Source organism: Apteryx rowi, unplaced genomic scaffold (assembly GCF_003343035.1).
Source record: "Apteryx rowi isolate R43461 unplaced genomic scaffold, aptRow1 scaffold_254, whole genome shotgun sequence".
Taxonomy (NCBI): Eukaryota; Metazoa; Chordata; class Aves; order Apterygiformes; family Apterygidae; genus Apteryx; species Apteryx rowi.
In genome coordinates this window covers 997543-1015399 of record NW_020448908.1, presented here as the reverse complement: position 1 = coordinate 1015399, position 17857 = coordinate 997543, and the positions used below count along the sequence as shown (strand labels likewise).

The 17857-nt window shown below is 45.6% G+C and overlaps 1 protein-coding gene across 1 annotated transcript in view; it reads right to left on the bottom strand.

Moving 5' to 3' along the window:
• INSR (insulin receptor) overlaps positions 1 to 17857 on the bottom strand; it is a 61520-nt gene that overhangs the window by 20031 nt on the left and 23632 nt on the right. Inside the window, exons 3-6 of the mRNA XM_026067108.1 lie at positions 4640 to 4955; positions 2843 to 2988; positions 2391 to 2535; positions 1927 to 2141 (exon numbers count right to left, since the gene is read on the bottom strand). Coding sequence (XP_025922893.1) covers positions 1927 to 2141; positions 2391 to 2535; positions 2843 to 2988; positions 4640 to 4955 — 822 coding nt within the window. The remainder of the gene's footprint in view (positions 1 to 1926; positions 2142 to 2390; positions 2536 to 2842; positions 2989 to 4639; positions 4956 to 17857) is intronic.

The following is a 17857-nucleotide window of genomic DNA, read 5'->3' as shown; positions in this document are numbered from 1 at the left end:
AATTTAGAATTTTCTGTTTTTCACAGATGAATACGAGGAGCCTTAGCATTGAGAAGARCTGCTCACTAAAACCTTATCTTTGACGCTATCCGTGCTTTGAGCCAGGGTTTGGAACAGATGATCTCCACGGGTTACTGCCCTCTTAAATTATTCTGTGGTTTTATGAAAATGATCCTGCAGAAGATCTGAACTAAATTCTAGTTAGCTGGAAATCTGTAAGTAGCATATTTTAAAATTCATGACAATCTGCATAGATGAACCCAGCAGAATGGTTTGCATAGCTTATGCAGCCTCTGTCCTCAAAGGGAGTGAATTCCCAGCCTTGCCCGGGAGTAGCGTGGTCCCTTTGCAAACAGCAGGGCAGGACAACAAATAGTCGCAGGAGGGTGGAGTTTCGAGACTCGGGGAAGCGTTAGGCTACGGTATGTCCAAGCAGCCCAAGAGGGACAAGCTGTGTAGCTCTGATCGGATTTGCCATTCCGGCAGTAGCTGCACGAGGGAGGAAGAACATTCATTTCACTGGCACCACATCCAGAACAAACAAGGGCTTTTTTATAAGGAGGATGCTGCCAACGTGAGAACTAGACTTGAAACAAAAACAAACAAAAAGCCAAACACACTGGCAACATGTGGTCTGGCGGGGGGAGGCGAGGAGAACAGCACAGCAGAGCGGAGTTAAAGCTGGCAAAGAGAAAGGCAGCCGTCTCCTCCTGCTGCTTTTAAAGCAAAGCAACCAGCCGGCCTGGGAGCTGCACACAACCACACGACAGTGCACGATTTGAACCCCAAATCCTGTCTCATCCCCAAATGAGGGAAGAGCTTGTCAGCGTCCCATGGGAGGAGACAACCTTTACAAAAAAAGTCAATCCCTTGTACCCCCTTCACTCTGCCCCAGCTAGAGCTGGGACGTCCCTGAGGCTGTGGTTCTATGTGTTTTTCAATGCTAGGGCCAGTTTTAGGTAGGCAGTGATTACGCTCCCCTCTCCCCACTGTGCTGGCACTGCTGCATGTGTCAAACCAGCTCGGGAAACTCATCCAGCTGAAAGATCTTCACTTCTTAAGTCTGTTCGCAAACAGCTGCACCAGCACAGCAGCAAGGGCAGAATGGGGGAAGGGGCTGTTCAAGCAGCATTGTCACCAAACAGGGAAAGGGGATCACGCGTGGCACGGAACAGGAAAAAGCAGCAGGGCTGGGGGCGCAGAAGGGATGTGTTTGTGGCAGTACTGCTACTTAAATAAGTGTCTGCACAACCACACTCCAAGTGGTAGGACTTTAGTGAGAGAATGCTGGAAGCAACACTGCTTGTTTGCTCCCCAGCCATGGTGACACAGGCATCACCTTATTGCTATTGCTGAAGGAAGCTGTGAGCTTAAAACCCCCTGAAAAGCATAAAAAAATTGTAGGAAAAATGTCTCCAACTGTTGTCATAGCAACTCCCTCAGATGGCTCCAGAGATGGGTAAAGACTCTGTTCCTCTGCTATGTTTGTTCTGAATGCATGCTGTCCCCTCATGCAGGCTAAAAGATTATGATTATTAAGCAGGTACTCAGCAGTAACACAAAGTCCCAATCTGGACTGAGGTTATAATGTGCCAAATTCTTCTGAAAGACACAACAATACACTCAACCCTGAAAAACTCACAGCTGAGCACACAACGAGAAAAACTCTGAAGACCAAAGCTGGCAAGGCAAGTTCCTGGCCAGACGCAGAACCCGTAAGTACTTTTACTCATGGCACATTGACCACGTCGCTGCAGCGTACCAGCAAGTGGCCAGTCACATGACTGGTRCTTTACCAAAAGGACACAAGGACAGTCCCTGAGCAAATGCATAGGCTAGGCGGAGAGGAACAAGAATATAAGGTTAGCAAAGACAGAGGGAAAGGAGAGCGATGCAAAGTCTCACTGCATCCGGAAGCTTTCTTACATGAGGCTTGGTCACCGTTTGTCTTCAGGGCTATGTCATTCCTTTCCTGACGCCCCTTAGTCCCAGAGATCTCCTCCATCTTGTGGATTTCTGATAAACACAGTTTGGGATTATAATGGAAGAAAAGTTTGCCTCGTGCAATAGTAAGGTTGTGCTTACTCCAGTCCCAAAGCTGGCGAAGATTCTGGTTGTCCAAGGCATAAAAAGAGTAATTCCTGAAAGCAGAGAACGCAAACGTGGATTGGGAAGAGATCCTCTGAAAACTCACTTTCGTTCTCATACACTGATCCAGACACTATGGAAAAACAAATACAAACTATCTTCCCCAATAGGCTGCAAGCCATGGGCAGAAGAACCTTTAAAAAATACCTTAGGGATTGTTTACCAATCCAAATCACCCAGATAGCACTGGCACTCCTCACACTTCAAAGTACTAAATTAAAATATATTTTGAAGAAACTCACCCAGCTTCTAATGTTTCTCCTCTAATCAGATGTAGTTTACGAAAAAAAGAAAGAGAAACCAAGGCATAGGATCGGCGAATTTTTAGGTAACCTGAGATTTCTTCAATCAAGCCAAGATTTGCTTCTAGCTCAGCTGCTATGTTATCTATGGAGAGGAAAACATTGGTTTTAGCTTTCTGATAGCACAGAGAGAAACACTGATATCAAAGCCCAAACAGATTAAATGGAACGGCTCTACATAAATCCAAATGATGCTACAAAAAAATCAATTAGAAAAAAAAAAAAACCACCCTCATGAACACCACAAGAGCCTTGGTTTTGCTGTTATTTTTTCTGAATCACTCTAAGATTCAGAGTGGTCAAAGCAAGAGAAATCCCCCAGCTCGTGGAGGGTGCCATATTCATTGATCTGACACCCAGTGCCCTCTACCCCTTACTCATCCAGAACTTACTTCCTCCACGGATATTTATAACTAAGCTTCCATTAACAACTGTGCAGCCACGGAGCTCCTGGGCAGATGTCACGGAATCAATAGTCTTCTCTTTCCCATAGTCGCAAACCTTTGGGCAGGGCCCTGCACAGGGAGTACAGTGCAAGCTGAAAAACAAGAAAGTCGAGAATGTAGAAGTGATGCTTTTGCAGAATATGATTTGGGGCATCTCCAGCAATTCTCAAAGGCAGAGTAATCAGCTCAAAGAGATGCTGTTCTGACAAGGGGCCAAGGGATTCACTTGCAGTGCACAGCACAGGGCTCTTAGGAACCCCAAATAACTGCTAATTATTCTTAAAATCATTGCTTGGACATTTCAAATTCCAATCTGAACTACAGGTCATTATGAGATGAAACAATTTCTCCTYGCCATCTGTCCATTCCTACATAAGAGAAACCAGAACAAAGCAGTTTTGACTATTATGGGTAGCTGATCCACCACGCTGCTGTTCAGTGCTCTAAGTATCAGGGGTTTCAAGATTAAGGAATCCAGGTCCAGTCTCCATCCTAAGCGGGTTAAATGTGTAGCTGATGAGCAGAGGGCAGGGCATTCACCTGGGAATCCTCCGATTAAGGACTGCACATAAAGTTGCTTTAAAAAGGCAAGCAAGCATGTGCTTTGTGCTCTGGGGAAATACCACTTAAATGGCAGCAAGATGATTGCTTGCCCTGGTTGTAACACCACAAGAATGTGCTTCCAACTAGTTCAGAGAAAAAAAGTGCTTTATCTGCTCCAGGAAAAGCACAGAGCAGCGTTGTGAGATCCACTGACAGCAGACTGGAGCAAGTGTAAGATGGAGGAGATGGCTACTGTTACACAAGCAACATACCTACTTTGGGGGAGCGAACCACTGCTGGTTCATCCTTTTGAAATGCAAAACAGGAAACAGAATAAAAAGTCCTGCTAGAGCAAATTCCCTGAAATTGTTCTATCAGGAGCAAATACATGTGAGCACAAAAGCTACCAATAATCATAGGAAATCTGACTCATCACAATATATAATGTTATTGTGGGACAAACAGCAAAGTTTTTAGTGATAAACAGCTCAGCAGCAAAAATGATTTAATTCATTTGCTGAAAAAACCCTGGGAATAGTCAAAATGGCTGTTCCCTGCCTTGAGTCATGCTACGGTTGTTTGTTATATTGTCCGTTTATGTCTGGCACAGCTTGAACCTGCTCAATGAAAATAACTGGAGGGACGAGGGACATATTCTGAGAACGGTTCACTCAAAACATGCTACACATATTCTGCATTGTGCAGCTCTCTTCATCAGGCTCAACTTTTCCTATTCTGCTTAACATGAAGGCCTTCTAGTCCGAGGTCTGCTTGGGAAGGGAAGGGAAGCAAGGCTACTAAAGGCCTCTCCATTCCCCATCTCCCTCATCCCACTCAAGTACAGGAAGAGCCTTCCGACTTGCTAACACTCCTCTTTCTTGCCCTCTCTCTTGAACCTCCCTTTCCCACTTCTTCCAAACTTGAGAGGGAAGAAGGGAAGCCAAGCGAAGCAGAGGAAGAATAAACTATTGACGCATGGTAGATAAATGTATCTGCTTCTAACGGCTTGAATTAACAAGGTATTAGTTTGCCAAATCAAATTAAATTGGACCGGACAATTGTCACAGACACTTCAACACTCGAAACTTTTCTCAGTCTCGATACAGAATACAACGCCTCTGCCCAAGCGAGAGGCACAAAGCTTCTGAGCAATAGCCAAACTACAGCACCGTTTGCTGAGTTGCAGACACTTGCACTTACTTGCTGGAATTCATGATGTACCCTGACGGGCACTCATGAACGCATTCGTTATTGTGGATGACGTGACACCCCGACTCCCTGGCGTTTTTGCACTTGTTGTGTAGCTCCTGGCAGAAGCTGAAAGTCACACAGCGCCACCCCTCAAAACGGTAGTAATCGGGTGGGCAGGTATCTACACATTTGCCATCAAGGTAAAAGTTGCGGCAAGCCACGCATTTCTCAGGGTTGTTTGGCTCCGTGCAGTCCCCAAGACATTCGCTATGACAGCACTGACCATCAGAGGTGCAGCCTTGCGACTTGCAGGCAGGTGGGCAAACTGCAAAAAGACAAAAAGCAAGTTGAGTATCGCAGCACGGCCTGACGACGCACGACCACGAGGGCTTACTAGCAACCACGCTTTGTCCCACTTGGCTTTGCACCCTTCTTTCCACAGGGACGTCCATGAAGCGCAGAACTCTGCCTCATCTCCACTTCTCAATTTCAAGTTCCAAATTTTGATCGCACTGTCGCAGTGCGGAGTCTGCTGCCGTTCGACTTCACAATTCACTGAGTCACTTGAAATTCCAATTAAGCAGATTATTTGGAGTACTTGTCTCCAAAGAAGAGAGCCGAGTTTTCTTCTACGTGCGCAGCATGAGGCTCCCAGGAGCGCTCTGCAACTCGAACACTACTCCTGAAGCCCAGAACGAGTGATGAGACTCGCACAGCGACAGCCTTCAACCCCGGGACAACCAGTTTCAGCCAGAAGGTTTTGGTTTCCTAGTTTAAGGAGCTAAGTTTCCCACACTAATGCTGCAAGTAAGGCCTGTCCAACCCCACTGTTACATACCCTTTGGCTTTATCAGGATCTGCTTCCTGCCCGTACATCAAGCTGTCACTGGTTTCCCGGGGGAAAGCCTGCCGCCCTGGCACCCAGTACAAGTACTTCAGCGCTTCTCCTGAGGAAGCCCAAGATGAAGGGCACCCACAAGTGTTATTGCTTGAGGTTTTTATGGTTTACTTTTTAATTACTCATTACTTAGCGCCTCACAATACTTTTAATGAGTGGTTTGGGCTTTGAAATAGAAACCAAGCTGCAGCATAGCTCAGAGCAAACACCATGACTAACGCTGAGCGAGGAGCTGCAGGAGACGCTGAGCAAACCGAGGAGAGCTCAGAGGCRAAGCACATTCCTGCCACTTTACTTACTATTTGCTCAGCACCTTCACACTCAGACTTACTGTCCAAATGAGTCTGAACAAATTAAACCCAACTGCTTCATCTGGAAGATGCCACAGAAACTTCAGTTCAGAAAGGATACAATAAAGCTGAAGACACCATGAGAAGAGTAAGCCAAAAAAGCCAAGTACAGCTATAAGGAAGGCTACAACCTGCACTGGGTGCGCTGGGTGCCCATCGGCACGCTCAGGACAGAACGTGGCATGCTCGCTTCTGCTAATCGTGCAGCCAAACTCAGCGTCCTGCCGTTTCCACGCCAGACTACTGACAGGACCTAAAGCATGCCTGCCAGCTGCACTAAGACTGGTCAAGTCCAAGGTTTTCATGTGGTCTTGAACAATGTTAAATGGACAATAAAAGACTGAAAACCTGCTGGGGCTGGGGGGGGGGGGAAATCTGCAAAAATAATGCAGATAAAGTTTAAAACAAAACAAAAACAACAACAAGAAAACCCTACCCTCTCCTCTCAAAAAAAACCAAAACAAAACACACACACACACAAAAAAACCACCCACACCCAAACCACAAGACAGGATATTCAGTGTCGAAGCAGAAGGGGCTTTCTCTGGGGAAGTTCCAGACACACCAATGTACAGGGGCTAAAATGTTATTTTTAACTTTTGGCTAGCTTGCTTGACCAGACCAATACTGAAACGTGGTCTAGTTTTATTCAACTAAATGAACAGTATGTAGGCTCCATAGTACAACATGCCACCAATGTTTTTATGATCAAATCACCAGCCACGGTTAAGAAGAACCTCCCCCCTCGCTAAAGGATTGTGGAATTAAGTGTGTCAAAGCCGTTAATGCCATTCTCGGAATAAGCAGCAGTAGCTGCAGCAGACGGGATAGTAAAGATGAGCAACCTCTGGTTTGCTCTGGCCTGATAAATCCTTTGAACAAACATGAAATGGCTAAAGTTAAATGGACCTTATGATAGAATTTCAGTCTCAAATATCTGACTTCTTCCACGTCAATCATTCAGTACAGGTATTTTCTCTATCCATCTCCCAAGATTCATCCATTAACGCGAAACACGGGRGTGGATTACAGAATTCATTTGCTTTTATGGTGGCAAAGCTTTTGCCCTTTTATAGCAACAGCTCTTATTTACAAACCTGTCCCGTAGGAATGGTAACGCACGGAGGGGCAGCGGGCAAATAGAAACAACTTGCAGGTGATACCTTGTATTGGACTAGACACAAGCTGAGAAGCTTGCTTTAAAAACACGGTTACACGTTCTTCACCAGGCCACAGACGGAGCACGCAGTCCAGCAACAGATGTCATGGCAGGGGGTTAACGCAAACTCGTAATTAAATTTAGCAATACAGTACGTCAAGAAAAGCTGTGCCTAGAAAGCAAGTAAACAACCTGGGACTGGTACTAACTGAACTACTCCGGCAAGTATGAGAAAAAACCTAAACCAGCCGTTTATTAGAAATACTGGCAACAACAAAACGCAGACAGAAAATTCTAGAATTTAGTCCAAAACACTATCAGACTTACTAATTCTAGTCCAACATGTCAAGGTTTATGGGAAAAAACCCGCCTGGGCCATTTCTCATGCATCTCCCCCATGGTCGCCCTTCCTCCCCAGGGAGCACCGATACACTGGGGTCCTGCAGGGGCTTCCRCGCTTGCCGGTCTTGGCGCACGCCGCGGCACGCGCCTCTCCAGAGAGGGGACAGCATCCACTTGGGAAGTGGATTCCTACGGCAAACACGCGGGAAAGCTTTTTGCAGGCGGGAGGATGAGCGGCGGCCGTGCAAACTGCAGCGCTCGTCATCAGCCCTCACTGCAGCGTAGAAGGCAAAAAGATGTTTCCCTGGTATGTCTCATGCTTAGGGACTACAAAGTTTAAGAAATTCAGAAGACATTCGTGTCTTCAGGAGGCAGTGGATCAGACGGGTGATTTGCAAAGTTGACCCACATGCAAAACAGTCGCACGTAGTTTATGTTATGCCACACAATATTTTTGTATTTGTAATGGAAACTAATCTCCAAAGTCCTATGCTTACTTACACATTTTAAACACAGCTGCAGATATTCACAGAGCAGAAACTGTTTGAATTCTCATCTTCAAAAGTTTTTAGAAGATATAATTAAACTATTTTTGAACAGGAGAAAGAGAGACATTAAGAACAATTTCAACAGCTTTTTATGTCTGTAAGACAGCTTGAAGAAAGTGAAGTAGCCAAGGCAACGATTCTTTTCATTAAGCACTCAAGATCAGAAATTGTCAGTCACTGTCTTGTACAAATTTAAGTTACAGCGGATCCTGGATAGATGTCATCTAGACATTATTGAAGTATGCACGCTAGAAAGTATTTCACTTTTTTAAATGAGTGCCTGAAAATGGTGCAGAAACCTCTCCAGCGCATCTTCCCTACCGCTTTGTGCAAGTCCTACTGCAAGATCCAGGTTACGCGAGTCTGCATGGGTCAGACAGCTTTTTCTTTTTTCCCTCCTTCCCCCCCAACATCACCCTTTGCCACAGGGCCACRCAGACCAGGTTTATGCTGACCAGGTCCATCTCATTAGCGCTTTCTCATCAAGGTTTGTGGACTCCCATAGCCGACAGCGGCTCGTGGAGAATCGCTTCCTTGGGAGCACAAACCGAGCACGCGGCCTCGGGAGGAACCGCGTGTGCTCAGAGGTGCCAACCATGCGGCCACAGCCTCTGCTCAACGCCGGGGGACGTGAGATTTTGGAGAATGTGGTGCTGAGCCCTCCCTTCTCAAAAAGGGAAGGGGGGCAACTTCCTTCACTTCCTCAAAGAGAAGAGAAAAATTATAGGGAAACTTTGCAACTTCTCGTTAAAGAGAGGCAACCAAGCAACTATTTTGGGGGTAGGGGCAGAAGCCACCAGGCCGTAACGCAAAAGCTGCTGCATGAAAACACACGCTCCAGCGCTGGCAGCGGAGCAGAGTTTTTCATTGCGGTTATGTAAACCTCCTCCTCGGAGCTCCGAGGACCGGGCTTCCGAAATCCCTGCCCCAGTGCTGACCAGCTGCACAACGCTCAGCTCACCTGCCTGGACGGAGCTGGCACGGAGGTTCAAACTGTTGTTCTAGGGGTGGATAAATATTTAACTAGCTAGCTAGCGTGGCTCCAAAGACCGGGGAAACAATGTGTTTTACAAACCTTTCTGATTATGGATTCAAGCGGAYATTTCTTCGTGCTGCTGAGGCCCAGCTGGGGGGACGGACGGCAGCCGAGTCAGCGCAAAGGAATTTCTACCTCTATGGATCGCGCGCCTTGCTTCCCTCCTTCCTGTGCTTCAGGTGAAAACAAAATACACTGACACTGTAAAACACTCCCGAGCCAACACAGGTAGCCAGAAGATCTGTATTTAACAGGCAAGTCGATTAAGCTGTCTAGCTAATATATCCAGTTTGTTCGAATATCCGACTGTTATTAAAAACGTGTTAGGTTTTTATTCCTTGCTTTCTGCTAACAAAACAGAGGCAGTGAATTGTCAAAAAGAGGAAAAGATGATGAACATCGGTCAGGGTAGATTTTGTTTTCCCTTTGGGATTCTCTACCACTGGATCGACTTAAATAACTATCTCCTGGGTCAACTGAGCAGCGTATTCAAACAGGCGGTAGTTCAGGCATATATTTTAATCAAGAAGAAATCCTAAGCCGCACGTATGAAATTCAAGACACTGCACTGTATCCTGCACTGCGACACGTTCCCACAGGGCTTTGGGAACCGCTCAGACCACGAGCCAACATGGTTTTTCTGCCTGGCAATCACAAGCTCTGCTCCATGTGACGGTGGGTCAGCAGGGCCAGCGTCCCTGCCTGTGGGCCTCCCGGCCGGCCGGGGCCACCGGCCACAGTCCGGGCAAGCGGCTCCTCTCCGGCTGCCGCACAGGCGGGCGCTGAGCGGGAACCTTCCTTGCACTGCCAGGTCTGTGTTCTTGAACGATACAAGCTGGGTTTTGACTATAAACAAGGCAATTAGGAGAAATTAAAGACTCCAGTTCCCCTGAACTCCAGGACAGGAAACAAYTGCGACAGGAGAACCGCCCTCAGCCTTAGCCAATGCATTCGCTGCCTGCGCAGGGAGGCATCCAACCACTCGGCTATCTGCGCAGAGCAAACACCGCTTAACCCCTCGCCGGCTGCACCAAACGGGGCGACGCAACCCAGCCCTCCGCTCCCGCCGCCTGCACGTTAGTTTACATCATCCGCCAACGAAGCGGCTGTAAAACTCACGAGGCTAATGCAATCGGACAAGTTATTGCAAGGTTTTCTCATGCCGAGCTTTAACTCGCGAGGCGTATTTATAACTGGAAGAAAACCGTAGGAGGAAGCAAGGATGAATCCAGCATTGACACGGCTTAAAATGGCTTATTTTGGCTGCGATATGTATAATTCGATGCCAGAGCTTAGGTTAGTGTAATGTTATATGACATTCACACGCGTATAATTCAAAGCCAGTGTCCCACAGAAACAGTATCGTAGAGCTTGTCATTTCCCTGCGTTTTTTCTCCTACTGTACATGGCAGTAATTTCTGTCATATATATTTATTCAAGAATGTTCTCACACACACACACAGCTGCATACAAATCATAGTTGAGTTGCCGTTGCAGTGGGAACTGTAACTTAATTTCCTAACTGTATATTAGCAATAATGAGCTCAGCAGAAAAGCGTTCTTATGGTTCTAAGCAAAAACAAACCAGAAAGAAAGGAAGGAAAACCATGGACTAATCGCCCAAGGCAGTAACTCCTGCGTGTCTGTGCTGCAACCACGTGATCTTATTTTAGCACGGCAGACTCTGCATGTTTTCTGAACTTCTAGAAATGCTAAACAGTGTAGCCTTCACCAAAATCCATATGGATCTTGCATCCTTACAAAATTATGAATTAAATCATGTTATACACACATATGCCTAAACTAATTGCATAAATATATCTTGAGGTTGTAAGAAGCTATTTAAATATATCTACATGCATAAAGATGAGAGTAGGTGTAAGATCTGGGGAGCGGGTTCAGGGGGGGTTCTCGGAGGGCAGCTGTCGGAAAAGCAGCACGCTGCCAACCACCCTGCCCTGCGGCTTGTGGCCTTCACTTATTTCTTCACGTCCCCAGGACCAAAGCAGAAAGCTGAACTCCACCAGCAACAAGCCTGAGGCTGCACAGGGCAAACGGCTCCCGGGGATGTGTTAGCAAAAACTGAAGTAGTAATATGCTGGGGAAGAACAGGACCACAGGGGTCCAGCAGACTGAAGAGTTGACTAAAACCAGAAAATGGTGACTAGGTCTCCTAGACGCCCCAGAATCTACCGGATAAGCAGAGAAATAAGAATAGCCTAGAACAGAACACAAAACATAAGGTTAACGTGCTTCTACAAAAAACTGCCACTAGCACGGACAGCTGCCTGGCACCAGGCTATAGTTATCAAGTGAAATCCAGGAAATATCAAATATGTTTGAGCAAACTTCATGTCAGTTATTCAGTGCTCAACTGCTTTAGCAGCATTTATTCTTTCCTGTTGCCCAATGCCAGAAATGCCCAAGGAACAAATCCCCAAAACGTATCAGCTCAAATGCTTTTATTCACACACAGTCTCAGTACTCAGCACCAACTTGGGAAAGAGCAAGTGCCAAATAACTTCAAGGTTTTACAATCAGCACTAAAATTAAAGTGTTATTTATAAAATAAGACAGAGTACAGTACATAATGCCACGACCCCACTGAACTGCGAGTTGGGAACGTTAGGAGGTCCGTATTTACACAGGAACAGATAAAATTAACTGCAGGTGCCTCCCTTCCCATAGACAGTGATTTCCAAAAACAACACACTGTTACTAAAGCATAAAAGGAAACTCTTCCCATTGACATTTCTCAGGACAATATTACAATTCTTATCTTGCATATCAGTAAGGATAAGAAAAAACTTGTTTCGCCTCCAAACCCCTTCACGAGTTACRTGCCTGTCTGGAGCTATGGTGAATGTCTCAACCCCTGCAAAATGGGACCGGGGCCATCCGCAGACCTCGCRGATTCTGCCCTTTTCCGCAACGCGCCCTCCCGGCCCAGAACAGCCGCCACCGTTCAAACCAACAGAGATGCTGGCAATGCTGCGTGGATCTGTTAGCATCAGCAAATGCTAGGGGACATCCCGAATGCCACCAAGCCTCAGGTTAGAGAAGATAAAGGGGTTTGGAGTTCTGCACCCCCTTGTCCAGCTGCGATAATGCAGGATATGGAGGCCTCTGAAAGAAGTTGCTGAACGGAGATAGGGGGGAAAAAGCTTGAGCTGTGTTGCTGACATAGGAAAAAAGAGGATGAAGGGAGATCGCTTTAGAAAAGGTTTAAAGTACTTCCGAGCACTTGCAGGCTCTTGAATGCCCTTCTGCTCTTCAGACTGTGGAGCAACCAGTTATTTTTCTCCCTATAACTACTGGTCTGTTTTTCCCTGGAAATAGAGACATTGACTCATACACAAATTATGCCAAGGAATACGGAAAAGTTACCAGGAGGAACTCAAATATATGTATGTATGCACACACACACTTTATATAACGTATATTTTATATATACAAATATATATTTGTATCTATATCAAGAAGTATTTGGTCATGTGTCCAGTGTAATTGATACTGGACTTCAAATGTTTTTAAGTGTCTAGGAACGTTTGCTACGTTGTGCACATCATCTTCTTCCCACATGCAACAGATTTAACTCATTGCATTAGAATCACACAGCAAATTAAGACTTCTGTTACATCATAGTGTAGAAACGAAAACCCAAATACATCAAAGAATTACGCTTTTTAAGAGTACGTGGTGTTTTGCTTGCAAAGTAAAGCAAAAAAAGGTAAAAATAAAGAGAGCTGCTCTCTAACATGCCGTGGCAGTGCAGGCAGACTGCTCCTCTCTGCAGAAAGTTCTCTGGGGGTGTCCTGGCAGCAGGAATGTTGCTGGTGCTTCTGATTTTCAGAGAAAAGTAAAATGAACACCGAGGGTCAAAAGATCAATGCAATGTGCACAAGTTTAGCACAAGTTTAGTTGCACGACATTAATTTGTATTAATAACTGCACGGCTTTGTATTCTTGTACATCTTTAAGGAAATCCCCTGCTTCATTTGCTATAAACAAGAGATACCAAACCCAGCCCTGCATGTTTTCCACCACTCAGCCGTTTCCAAACTGTCCTGTCCAGTCACCTGTGGGGAGTTCAGCTATACCATACACTAGCAAGTAACCTTAATATGGCGAAGCCTGGAGAAAGCGGTAAAGTGCAACGGATCCACAACACTGCTGGTCTCACACTCCTTATTAAGGAATTACGGCCTTTGCAAATGAGCTTCTCCAGCTATTACACCGAGGATACAACTTGATCTCTCCGCCTAGGTGTCAAGAGCCCTTCATAACTGCAGATTTACTGACTCCAGCCACTGAGACAGCCCAACTACCTTAAAAAAAAATTTTTTTTCCCCAAGGATGGACCTTCAGCAACAGACCTCAGCAACGATACTCCCTCACTTTTTCCCCACTGAACCTTCAGGAAAGGCTCAGTCATTTCACAGATCCTCTAGACCTTTCTTTGTTTCCCTCCTTGGAAGGTTTTCACTCCTGCTGTCCTCTGTCACCCAAACTATTTACACAGAGGAGGAGCAGCAGATGCCTCCCAGTTGGGTATGCCTAAAACCACCCAAATACACCACTGATCAAAGAAACACTTTTCTTTCATGCATTTTAAGCAGCCCACATGGTGTTTAGACCACGGCAGCAAGCACCCTACAAACTGACTTTACAGAATAAAGTGTCTTTCTCTGATGAAAGCCAGGGGGAAAAACCCTCCAGACTCCATTTGTTTGCATCTGTCTAGTACAGTTCAGCTGAGCCAATTCCCCAAACAGGTAAAAACAACTCGCAAAATTCTGACTGAACTCTTGGCAATCAAGCTCAAAATATCAAAACACGGAGTTTGATTTGAAAACACAGCAGCCCTGTTAAAGGCGGAACAAGTGTCACAAAGTGCATGCAAGGATAGCACCGAGAAGCTGTAAATACTTCACCCAGCGTCTACAACACTGCTATTGTGCCGTTCCCTGGCAAGCAGATCAAGCCTGCTCTTGTACTTTGTGTTCAAAATTACATGGGAGCTTAGTGCAGCATAAGGAATTGGAAATAACTACCAACCTCAAGGTTTTTTTTTCTTTAATATTCAAGCCCCAACATTGGCACTGCATCCTCAAGTACGACTGGAGCTCCCAGCCACTTATCACTAAATATAATGCTCTGTGCAAACCAGTGCAAACTCCAGGCTTTGCTATTTTCAGCCCTTTTGGTAGCTTATAATTCGAGAACATTAAGAAACCACTGCATCCATTCCTGTGCCTTAAGCACCCGAGGACTGGGCGGCTAGAAGCTTCCAAGCTTCAGTCCTGCTGATAGCAATTTCCAATGCAGCTGCTAAGCGAACTCTGTCGCCCTCCCTATAAAAAGGGGCAGAAATGTTCTGTCTACCTAACTGCTGGGGAACATGGAGATTCATAAGGAAGAGTTAATTTTAAGGTAGTCTGGAGATCAGCCACCTCATACTGTACTTGATCTACCTCATAACAAGGGTTTGTAATTTAGACCAAGATCAGAATCTTTAAAAGGAATATGTGGATTTTTCCTGTAAAGTTTTTCATATCTTTTTTGCTCACAGCTGCAAGTTTTTTATTTTATTTATTTTTACAAATTTCAATCCTTATTACAGTCTAAGGATTTGCTTTTTTGCTTTTATCATTCAATGGTTTACTCACCACCTGGGAGCCTCGTGAGAGCTTCACGTTAATATTTAACTGTATATTACTCTTTCAGATGCACAGCATCTTGCAAACATTTCTCAGTTCACTTTAACCCACTCCCCTGTGAGAACTACTCACTCCCACCGAGATCCCAGGAGACACAAAAGAATCACAGTAAAGTGATCCATGCAGCAGCGATGCCCTGACCATGAATGTAATTAAGAGCAAGTCTCTACCCAGGCTTCATTTTCGATACAGCTGCGGGCCCCTGCTCTGAGCCAGCGGGACGTCAACCACCTCCCTTGAAAGCCCCGTGACTCCGTCAGCCCAGTGGCGAGGGCAAGTTTGCCAACAGGCCAGTTTATTTCTTAGTGACTGGCATCATGGATTGACTGAAATAAGACAGCGTCACACTTGATGAGAGAAACGCTGAACCAGGACAAGCCGTAAAAGAGAGGTAGGAAGTTCCTATCYGACATACTGAGAAACAGAGACAAATGCAGATACGCAGAAGTGCTTCAACGTACACGGCCTAAGAACACAGTCCCACTTAATTTCTCCAGTTATACCAGCTGGTCTGACACAAGCTATTACTTCTACCTGCAAACCTTGTCCTGAAAATAAGGAGCGATACGATCAAAGCAGAAGGCTAAAAGCACAACCTTTGCTTTCTGCACAGATAAGAGAGGGGTAAGATTGCTTTCCGCAAGGCCACAGAGGAGGATGTTATAGTAAACAAGGCATGAAAGAATGAAAGCTAARCTGACACATTCAACTATGTGTGGATAGAAAAGATTGCAGTTTAGATAGGCTATGTGAAAAGATGTGTGAAATGTAACCTGGACACCAGGAATAAGAACAAATCCATACTGAAAGGGAAATACAGCATACAGCAAATAGGAAAACGGAGCTGTCCATAACAGAGAGGTAATGGAAAGGGCGGAAGTATAAGATTAACCACAAGGAGATTAAACCGATAACTAATGATCTACACTGAAATGTCAGACAGAGGTTAAGATTTTAATCTGGACAGATTTCACGGCATACGCATGAATCATAAACAGATACTGAGGCTGAATTTGCATTTGTGGATGAAGGTACTGAAAAGAAGCCGGAGAAAAAGAAGGACCATAACCTGTTCCAGCCTGCCTCCTTCCCACCTCACCTCTTGGAAAGCTGGAGAGGTGGATGAGGAGGGAGAAAAGGGCCAAGCGTTACATGAAGGCCAGCTGTGCAGAGAATATTTGGAGGGCGAATATGCCTGTGCAGCAGAGCGAGCTAGCTCTGCATCCCAGACTTTTTTTTTTTAAAAGGTTACCAGGATGCATAAACCGTTTCAGTGTACGGTTAGTCGCACGCTGCCCAAACACATGCTAGACGTGGAACGGCTGCAGCGGGCAGCTGATTACAATGCCAGTCTCTGTCCCGCTGCAGCCACTCCAGGGGTGAAGGGTTTCGCTCTGCGCCAAGAGAGGCTGACGACCGGGACCGAAGCAGAGGGAGGGAGGGAGGGAGCCTCCGAGCCTCGGGCAGGCTCCCGCGCCGTCAGCGCCCCGGGAAGAAGCGCCTCTGGGCAGCTGCCCGCTCCCCACCATAATCCGAGGCTGGCAGCAGGCAGCTTCCCAGGCATCAAAACAGAGCAGCTATTCCCTGCGCGAGCGGCCGATGCCTGAAAGTATTCGCCAAAGGGCGAACACGGAGATGTTGGGCAGCAGACCGCTCTCGATCGCCATTTCTTAACGGGCATGCGGAGACCTGCCAAATCTGAACGGATACCTGCCCTCCCTCCTCGAGCACAGCACTCGCATTTATAATGCCAAAGGACCACTTTGATCGCGTGTTCCGAGCTCTTGTTTAACGCCGCCTGTTACAGATCCAACAGGAATTAATTCCTGCTTGGCTGATCAGTTTTAGAAAATCATCTGGTCCCGATTTAAAATATTTCAATGGTGGAAAGTTGACCATAACCTTCTGTTTTAGCAGTTTCACCATTAGAAAATATGCTTTATTTCTAGTCTGATTTTCTCTATTTCAACTTTCAAAGTGAAGACCCTGTTACCAGATTTATTTCCCACGTAGGTACATCCAGAACTAAATGCTGTAAAGCATGTCTTCCAGTAATTTAATAGCTCTCAGTTTTCCTCAAACCTACAATTTTTCAAAATCATACCCATGGAAGGGAGAAATGTACGTGGCATCTTATTACTAGACCTATTTGTACCAAAGAGGTACATGATGCTCATCTGTATAATATTCTCTCACCTACACTAGCCATTTTGGTCCCATCAACTCAGGTCCAATCTATACACCCTTCTTTCTTTGCCCAAAGCTGCAAGGTTTTAATCTACAGAACATGCGCTTTTTGCATCACTGCTTCCCTAATCAAAGTCCCAAAGGAGATGATAAAAATAACAAGAAGTCACACGTATACAACCCTAAGGAAAAACAAATGGCTATAGATTAGCACAAAAAAACCATTAACAATATCGCCCAGGCTACCCTCAAAGACTATTAATGTATTTCTCCTTGGGGATTACGCAAGAGAAAGTTGTAATCCGAGGGGAATTTAATCCCAAACTAGTTGTGCCAGAGCACATGCCAAAGAGAGGCCAGCAATGAGGGAACTAAATCTTCTGAAGTTACATTAACCTCAGGGGAGATCTCTGCTTCTCAGTCCTTCTTCCATAGTAGCTAACAGCTCCAACTGTCAATTGTCGAATCTTGAAAATCCTACTTATATTTCATACCTAGGACATAAGCTCTTAAAATAAAACTCATCATCACTAAAGTCACGTTGTTCAATAACGAGGAAGTACAGTAGTAGCTACGCTCAACCGTAGAGAGAAACAGGATCTGCTGCATAACACGAACTTCACAGGCGTGTGCCACGACTGCTAAAAAGCCTCAGCTTCAGGGATGCTTATCAGCACGGCAGTCAAGATACGGTCTGATCACCAGCTGCCACCAGCGTTGGCCATTTCAGAGCAATTAAGACTATTCAGAGTTGGTTGAACGGATGCAGTGGCACAAGCCCTGACACCTGCCAATCCCTAGAGTGATTACTGTGGGAAGAAAATTGTACGGAAATAACCTTACATTAGATAGAGACAAAAAAAAAAAAAAAAAAAACCAAAAAACTAGCTAGCTCATCTAGCAAGGAAAAAGGACTGAAAACCCTGAAGCCGTATCAGTTTCTCCAGGAACAAAGGCTCTTTTTCTGAAGCACGCTGGAGAGGGTTA